Source organism: Ascaphus truei, unplaced genomic scaffold (genome assembly GCF_040206685.1).
Source record: "Ascaphus truei isolate aAscTru1 unplaced genomic scaffold, aAscTru1.hap1 HAP1_SCAFFOLD_306, whole genome shotgun sequence".
In the NCBI taxonomy this organism is placed as follows: Eukaryota; Metazoa; Chordata; class Amphibia; order Anura; family Ascaphidae; genus Ascaphus; species Ascaphus truei.
In genome coordinates this window covers 275,517-285,049 of record NW_027456027.1, presented here as the reverse complement: position 1 = coordinate 285,049, position 9,533 = coordinate 275,517, and the positions used below count along the sequence as shown (strand labels likewise).

The 9,533-nt window shown below is 53.2% G+C and overlaps 1 protein-coding gene across 1 annotated transcript in view; it reads right to left on the bottom strand.

Annotated features, from left to right (window-relative positions):
* Positions 1 to 5,978: 5,978 nt before the first annotated feature.
* LOC142483197 (CCN family member 1-like) overlaps positions 5,979 to 9,533 on the bottom strand; it is a 13,590-nt gene continuing 10,035 nt past the window's right edge. The window contains exon 6 of the mRNA XM_075583264.1: positions 5,979 to 5,984. Coding sequence (XP_075439379.1) covers positions 5,979 to 5,984 — 6 coding nt within the window. The remainder of the gene's footprint in view (positions 5,985 to 9,533) is intronic.

Below are 9,533 nucleotides of genomic sequence, written 5' to 3'. Positions count from 1 at the left end.
GGTTTCAGGCGGCCCTCTCCTCTTCGTGGATCCAGCGGTATCAGCCCCCGACTCCGGTTTCGCTGTCGTCATCCATGCCGACAGATTGATCGGTGTATGCTCAGTTTTAATCTCCCCTTGTGAGCGCAGGTCCTGCAGGCCGTCTCTCTTTTTAACCCAATAAATTGCACACAGAGATATGCTATGGAGCCTGCGCTTCTCTATCTTTTTTCCTAATAGGTATCTATCTCCTGGAAGCTGCAGGCTCCATCACATGGAAGCCGCAGGCGACATCACCCGGAAGCTGCAGGCTCCATCACCCGGAAGCCGCAGGTGACATCACCCGGAAGCTGCAGGCTCCATCACCCGGAAGCCGCAGGCTCCATCACCCGGAAGCTGCAGGCTCCATCTCCTGGAAGCTGCAGGCTCCATCTCCTGGAAGCTGCAGGCGACATCACCCGGAAGCCGCAGGCGACATCACCCGGAAGCCGCAGGCTCCATCACCCGGAAGCCGCAGGCTCCATCACCCGGAAGCCGCAGGTTCCATCACCCGGAAGCTGCAGGCTCCATCTCCTGGAAGCTGCAGGCTCCATCTCCTGGAAGCTGCAGGCGACATCACCCGGAAGCCGCAGGCTCCATCACCCGGAAGCCACAGGCTCCATCACCCGGAAGCCGCAGGCTCCATCATCCGGAAGCCGCAGGTTCCATCACCCGGAAGCTGCAGGCTCCATCTCCTGGAAGCTGCAGGCTCCATCTCCTGGAAGCTGCAGGCGACATCACCCGGAAGCCGCAGGCTCCAACACCCGGAAGCTGCAGGCTCCATCACCCGGAAGCCGCAGGCTCCATCACCCGGAAGCTGCAGGCTCCATCACCCGGAAGCTGCAGGCGACATCACCCGGAAGCTGCAGGCTCCATCTCCTGGAAGCTGCAGGCGACATCACCCGGAAGCCGCAGGCTCCATCACCCGGAAGCTGCAGGCTCCATCACCCGGAAGCTGCAGGCGACATCACCCGGAAGCTGCAGGCGACATCACCCGGAAGCTGCAGGCGACATCTCCTGGAAGCTGCAGGCTCCATCACCCAGAAGCCTCAGGCTCCATCACCCGGAAGCTGCAGGCTCCATCACCCGGAAGCTGCAGGTGACATCACCCGAAAGCTGCAGGCTCCATCTCCTGGAAGCTGCAGGTGACATCACCCGGAAGCTGCAGGCGACATCACCCGGAAGCTGCAGGCTCCATCACCCGGAAGCCGCAGGCTCCATCACCCGGAAGCCGCAGGCTCCATCACCCGGAAGCCGCAGGCTCCATCACCCGGAAGCCACAGGCTCCATCACCCGGAAGCTGCAGGCGACATCACCCGGAAGCTGCTGGTGACATCACCCGAAAGCTGCAGGCTCCATCACCCGGAAGCTGCAGGTGACATCACCCGAAAGCTGCAGGCTCCATCTCCTGGAAGCTGCAGGCTCCATCACCCGGAAGCTGCAGGCGACATCACCCGGAAGCTGCAGGCTCCATCACCCGGAAGCCGCAGGCTCCATCACCCGGAAGCCGCAGGCTCCATCACCCGGAAGCCGCAGGCTCCATCACCCGGAAGCCGCAGGCTCCATCACCCGGAAGCCACAGGCTCCATCACCCGGAAGCTGCAGGCGACATCACCCGGAAGCTGCTGGTGACATCACCCGAAAGCTGCAGACTCCATCACCCGGAAGCTGCAGGCTCCATCTCCTGGAAGCTGCAGGTGACATCACCCGGAAGCTGCAGGCTCCATCACCCGGAAGCTGCAGGCTACATCACCTGGAAGCTGCAGGCTCCATCACCCGGAAGCTGCAGGCGACATCACCCGGAAGCTGCAGGCTCCATCTCCTGGAAGCTGCAGGCTCCATCACCCGGAAGCCGCAGGCTCCATCACCCGGAAGCTGCAGGCTCCATCTCGTGGAAGCTGCAGGCTCCATCACCCGGAAGCCGCAGGCTCCATCACCCGGAAGCTGCAGGCTCCATCTCCTGGAAGCTGCAGGCTCCATCACCCGGAAGCTGCAGGCGACATCACCCGGAAGCCGCAGGCGACATCACCCGGAAGCCGCAGGCTCCATCACCCGGAAGCTGCAGGCGACATCACCCGGAAGCTGCAGACTCCATCTCCTGGAAGCTGCAGGCTCCATCTCCTGGAAGCTGCAGGCTCCATCACCCGGAAGCTGCAGGCTCCATCACCCGGAAGCCGCAGGCGACATCACCCGGAAGCCGCAGGCTCCATCACCCGGAAGCTGCAGGCTCCATCTCCTGGAAGCTGCAGGCTCCATCACCCGGAAGCTGCAGGCGACATCACCCGGAAGCCGCAGGCGACATCACCCGGAAGCCGCAGGCTCCATCACCCGGAAGCTGCAGGTGACATCACCCGGAAGCTGCAGGCTCCATCACCCGGAAGCTGCAGGCTCCATCACCCGGAAGCTGCAGGCGACATCACCCGAAAGCTGCAGGCGACATCTCCTGGAAGTTGCAGGCTCCATCACCCGGAAGCTGCAGGCGACATCACCCGGAAGCTGCAGGCTCCATCACCCGGAAGCTGCAGGCTCCATCACCCGGAAGCTGCAGGTGACATCACCCGGAAGCTGCAGGCTCCATCACCCGGAAGCTGCAGGTGACATCACCCGAAAGCTGCAGACTCAATCACCCGGAAGCTGCAGGCTCCATCACCCGGAAGCTGCAGGCTCCATCACCCGGAAGCTGCAGGCGACATCACCCGAAAGCTGCAGACTCCATCTCCTGGAAGCTGCAGGCTCCATCACCCAGAAGCTGCAGACGACATCACCCGGAAGCTGCAGGCTCCATCACCCGGAAGCTGCAGGCTCCATCACCCGGAAGCTGCAGGCTCCATCACCCGGAAGCTGCAGGTGACATCACCCGGAAGCTGCAGGTGACATCACCCGGAAGCTGCAGGCTCCATCACCCGGAAGTTGCAGGCGACATCACCCGGAAGCTGCAGGCTCCATCTCCTGGAAGCTGCAGGCGACATCACCCGGAAGCTGCAGGCTCCATTTCCTGGAAGCTGCAGGCTCCATCACCTGGAAGCTGCAGGCTCCATCTCCTGGAAGCTGCAGGCGACATCACCCGGAAGGTGCAGGCTCCATCACTCGGAAGCTGCAGGCTCTATCACCCGGAAGCTGCAGGCTCTATCTCCTGGAAGCTGCAGGCTCCATCTCCTGGAAGCTGCAGGCGACATCACCCGGAAGCCGCATGCTCCCTCACCCGGAAGCCGCAGGCTCCATCACCCGGAAGCTGCAGGCTCCATCACCCGGAAGCTGCAGGTGACATCACCCGGAAGCTGCAGGTGACATCACCCGGAAGCTGCAGGCTCCATCACCCGGAAGCTGCAGGCTCCATCTCCTGGAAGTTGCAGGCTCCATCACCCGGAAGCTGCAGGCGACATCACCCGGAAGCTGCAGGCTCCATCACCCGGAAGCTGCAGACTCCATCACCCGGAAGCTGCAGGCAACATCACCCGGAAGCTGCAGGCTCCATCACCCGGAAGCTGCAGGCGACATCACCCGGAAGCTGCAGGCTCCATCACCCGGAAGCCGCAGGCTCCATCACCCGGAAGCCGCAGGCTCCATCACCCGGAAGCCGCAGGCTCCATCACCCGGAAGCTGCAGGCTCCATCTCCTGGAAGCTGCAGGTGACATCACCCGGAAGCTGCAGGCTCCATCACCCGGAAGCTGCAGGCGACATCACCCGGAAGCTGCAGGCGACATCACCCGGAAGCTGCAGGCTCCATCACCCGGAAGCTGCAGGCTCCATCACCCGGAAGCTGCAGGCGACATCACCCGGAAGCTGCAGGTGACATCACCCGGAAGCTGCAGGCGACATCACCCGGAAGCTGCAGGTGACATCTCCTGGAAGCTGCAGGCTCCATCACCTGGAAGCTGCAGGCTCCATCACCCGGAAGCTGCAGGCTCCATCTCCTGGAAGCTGCAGGCTCCATCTCCTGGAAGCTGCAGGCTCCATCTCCTGGAAGCTGCAGGCGACATCACCCGGAAGCTGCAGGCTCCATCACCTAGAAGCTGCAGGCTCCATCTCCTGGAAGCTGCAGGCTCCATCACCCGGAAGGAGGAGATAGTGAAGTTGCGCCAAAAGTGAGAACAAACCCGATACACGACTGTAGTCCTTCACACAATGCAGTTCTGCTGCCCGAGTCTCTCAGAGGTGATTCACCAACCTCTGTATACTTGTATAGAAGGGAAAGGGGAGAAATCCTCAGGCGCGTTCTTCTGCTTGTGGCTCCAGGACGTATGTGGACATAAAATGAAAAAGACGGGGACCACAATGAGGGAAAATCCAATACACACATATATATATATATATATATATATATATATATATATATATATATATATATATACCTTGATTGGGGGGAATAAAATGGAGGAAATGAGATAGATGAAAAGACACACTCACACTAGGTGTCTGATCTTGATCAGCTGACTATTTCTCTGGGTTATGAGGGTGGGTTGGGGGTGAGGGGAAAACCCCTGATGACTCCTCAGGGAAAGAAAAAAAGGGAAAAACATAGTGTAATAACGTTTAATAGCATACAAAAAAATAGAGATTAAAAACTCACAAGCGGCCAAAAGTTTTGGGCATAGGGAGAAGATGGATTCAGACTCTGTGGCCGCTTGTGAGTTTTTAATCTCTATTTTTTTGTATGCTATTAAACGTTATTACACTATGTTTTTCCCTTTTTTTCTTTCCCTGAGGAGTCATCAGGGGTTTTTCCCCTCACCCCCAACCCACCCGCCACCCAGAGAAATAGTCAGCTGATCAAGATCAGACACCTAGTGTGAGTGTGTCTTTTCATCTATCTCATTTCCTCCATTTTATTCCCCCCAATCAAGGTATATATATATATATATATGTATTGGATTTTCCCTCATTGTGGTTCCCCCTCTTTTTCATTTTATGTCCACATATGTCCTGGAGCCACAAGCAGAAGAACGCGCCTGAGGATTTCTCCCCTTTCCCTTCCATCACCCGGAAGCTGCAGGCTCCATCACCCGGAAGCTGCAGGCTCCATCACACGGAAGCTGCAGGCTCTATCTCCTGTAAGCTGCAGGCTCTATCTCCTGTAAGCTGCAGGCTCTATCTCCTGGAAGCTGCAGGCTCTATCTCCTGGAAGCTGCAGGCTCTATCTCCTGGAAGCTGCAGGCTCTATCTCCTGGAAGCTGCAGGCTCTATCTCCTGGAAGCTGCAGGCTCCATCTCCTGGAAGCTGCAGGCTCTATCTCCTGGAAGCTGCAGGCTCCATCACACGGAAGCTGCAGGCTCCATCACACAGAAGCTGCAGGCAACATCTCCTGGAAGCTGCAGGCTCCATCACACGGAAGCTGCAGGCTCCATCACACGGAAGCTGCAGGCAACATCTCCTGGAAGCTGCAGGCTCTATCTCCTGGAAGCTGCAGGCTCCATCTCCTGGAAGATAAATATATATAGAGCCTTGGAGGGCACGAAAAGCACAGAGACCCTTGGTGGGCACAGAGAGCCAGGAGAGTTTTGGAGGTCACAGAGACCAGAGATCCATTTGGTTTTCACCATATGACTACATCGGGAAGCCCGGGAGTGACCTCCATCGTCATTCATATCGATCCCCCCCCCCCCCTAAATTACAGACCGGCGGTAATTCGGCCACGTGAAGATGCTATAAAAGTCCTATAGTATAAATATGATATATATGATGGAGACTGTCCTATAAACTGAGACACAGACCCTATAATAGCCCTTCAGTATAAATGGCATCAACGTGACAGACTCTATCCTATAAAGAGACACAGACCCTATAAAAGTTGTATATGTATAAAATTGCAGATACGAGAGTCTCCGTCTTGTAAACGGGAACACGGACCCTATTAAAGTCCTGTAGTATAAATTAGATACACAAGAGGGACTCGAGCCAATACACTGAGATACAGACCCTATACAAGTGAATTAGTACTAATGGGATATATAATGGGGACTCAGTCCTATAAAAGGAGACACAGACCCTATAACAGTCCTATAGTATAAATGGGAGATACAAGAGAGCCACCATCCTATAAACGGATACAGAGACCCTACAAATGTCCTAATGTATAAGTGGGATATATACGATGGGGCCCCGACTTATAAACTGAGAGACCCTAAAAAAGTCCTACTGTATAAATGGGATACACTGGAGAGACTCTGGCCTATAATCCGAGACACAGACCCTATAAATGCACTAATGTACAAATGATATGTACGACAGACTCCATCCTATAAACAGACACAGGCCCTATAACTGTCCTATAGTATGAATGGGATATACAATGAGGGCTCCGTCCTACAAACTGAGACACAGGCCCTATAACTGTCCTATTGTCTAAAAGGGACATACAGGAGCAGAGAGGAAGTTTAACCCCGCACATCTGGTATGGGGTTTTTTGTTTGCAGACTTCCGGTCCTATAACCTCCCCCTCTCTCTCTTCCTTCCGCCCCCGCCCCTAAAGTCTGTTATTATTTCAATCGCCCCCGCCCCCCCCCCCCCCAAGGATTCAGCACCGCTTAGCATATAACATGGGGAGTTATCTACGCAGAGATGCAAGCAACATCTGTACGGCCATCTTTAAAACTCACAGTCCCATATAGCAGCATGTGTGGAGGGGGGAGCGGTGGGGAGGCGGGAGAGAGAGCAGATTTGTAACAATCGGATATTTCATTCAGTATGGAATCGGAGTATTATTCAGTATGGAATCGGAGTATTATTCAGTATTTTAATCCACAGACTTATTTTTTTATAGTAGCAAATCAAACGGGAAATTCCAAGACACAGATTTGGAGCAGGCTCACCCCTCACTACCTATAACCCCCCCCCCTTCACTTCCACTTTCTCCCTTACTCCTCCCCCCTGCCCCGAGCTGTCTCTCTCTACCCCCCATGCCTCCCCCTCCCCAGCTCTAGGCTCAGTCTCTCCCCCCCCCAGGTCTTGTCTCAGTCTCTCCCCCCCCCCCCCAGGTCTTGTCTCAGTCTCTCTCCCCTCCCCCCAGCTCTAGGCTCTGTCTCTCTCCCCCATCTCAAGGCTCTGTCTCTCCCCCCCCAGCTCTAGGCTCTGTCTCTCCCCCCCCCCCAGCTCTAGGCTCTGTCTCTCTCCCCCCCAGCTCTAGGCTCTGTCTCTCTCCCCCCCAGCTCTAGGCTCTGTCTCTCTCCCCCCCCAGCTCTAGGCTCTGTCTCTCTCCCCCCCCAGCTCTAGGCTCTGTCTCCCCCCCCCCCAGCTCAAGGCTCTGCCTCTCCCCCCCCCCCCAGCTCAAGGCTCTGCCTCTCCCCCCCCCCAGCTCAAGGCTCTGCCTCTCCCCCCCCCCCCAGCTCAAGGCTCTGCCTCTCCCCCCCCCCCCCAGCTCAAGGCTCTGCCTCTCCCCCCCCCTCAGCTCAAGGCTCTGCCTCTCCCCCCCCCCCCAGCTCAAGGCTCTGTCTCTCATCCCCCCAGCTCAAGGCTGTCTCTCATCCCCCCAGCTCAAGGCTCTGTCTCACCCCCCCAACTCAAGGCTCTGTCTCTCCCCCCCAACTCAAGGCTCTGTCTCTCCCCCCCAACTTAAGGCTCTGTCTCTCCCCCCCAACTCAAGGCTCTGTCTCTCCCCCCCAACTCAAGGCTCTGTCTCTCCCCCCCAACTCAAGGCTCTGTCTCTCCCCCCCAACTCAAGGCTCTGTCTCTCCCCCCCAACTCAAGGCTCTGTCTCTTCCTCTCACTCCCCTATCCCCTCCCGGCTGTCTGTCTCTTCCCAGCTCTGGGCTGTCTCTCTCGTCTGTTTCCTTTTCTCTCTCTCTCCTCCCCAGCTCTGGGTTGTCTCTCTTCCTGTGACACAGACCCAACCCTCATGCACTTACTTCCCACCCCACCCCTCTCCCTGTGTGAGAGAGTGCAGCAGGCAGGGAGAGAGTGCAGCAGGCAGTGAGAGACAGCTCACACACACTCTCACACTCAGAGACTCCTCACCCAAAGTTTACTTATTTATTGGGGGCTAAACAAGGATCAAATCAGCGCTTCTTTTATTTGTTTAAAATTATTTTGGGGGAACAATGGCAGATGATCAAACCCAGGTGGAGTTATTTGTAAAGGTAAGAGTCACCCCCCCCTATATGTATGTATGTATGTATGTATGTGTATGTATGTATATATATATATACTGTATATATATATATATATATATATATACTGTGTATATATATATATATATATATATATATATATATATTTATAAATATATGTATATATATTACATTGACAAAAACAGCCTCAGTGGGACTGAACTTGATTTATTTTTATAAGCATTCTATATTCAAATGTTAAATTTCTTAACTTTGTCTCTTTATATATATTTTTTTGATAACTTTAGTTTTGGGGTAAGACCCCCCCCCCCCCTAACCTGTTACTATGTATCCTGGGGTCATTGCTGTTGATGAATAAGTTCTGGTTTTGTTTGAACCCAACACGAGTTAATTTTTTATAAAAGAACTTCAAAACCAACAACCCCTGTTCTCATTTGGGGGGTGGGAGGGGGATCCCCTTTTTTGGGGGGTAGCAATGTAATGTGGATTAAAATCACCCTCTGGTGACTTGATGAGCAGCTGTTTGATTGCACATGCTATGCTGCAGGTATTATATATTGGATTTCACATATTTAATAACTTTCCATTTTTGTTGTATAACAGTTTAGCTTTTGGATGAAAAGTTACTTTTATTTGGGGGGGGGGGGGTTAATATATGTGACATCAGCCTCAGATGTTATATTGTGAAAGGGATACCTTACCATTACATTTTAGCTGTAACTACCTTCATTTATATTTTGATAGAAATACCTTTATTTTTGGGGGGTGAACAACTTTTATGGCAAAAAGATAATAATACGAATATATATATATATATATATATGTATATATATATGTATATATATATGTGTATATATATATATATATGTTCCTATGCGTCCGGGATCTTAACCGCTTTATAAAAGAGCGTTTTGGCTTTTTTAAACTCAAAACTAGTTCTGTTATTAAACAAGAAAAATGTTTTTTTTTGTTGTGGGGATGAAAAACTAATTTTTGGGGGCGATGTAGCAAAAATGTACAAAATATACATTTACAGTCTATAATTGTCTTTCTGCTCACTGGTTGTTAAAAACAAACAAAAAAAACAACCTATATCTGGTCTATTTAAACCATAAATGCACAGTTTATTGACAATAAATATTTTAGGGTCATTTTATTTTGGGGTGAAAAACTCTTTTTTTGGGGGGGCCAATAGATCTACAAAAAATCTGCATGGTTCAGGCTATTATTTTGACTTCTGTCTTTTGGCTACTCACTGATTTAGAAACCAAACACAGGCGCTCCCCCCCCCCCCCCCTCCTGTTTATGGCCTGTTTACACCCCAAACTAGTTGAGATTTGTAAATGAACTTTTTTGGGTGTAAAACTCATTTGGGGGGGGGGGGGGGGGGAGGGAAGGTGACAGGTGGAATTATTTGGAGAGGTGAAGGAAAATGCAAAACCGGCATGCAA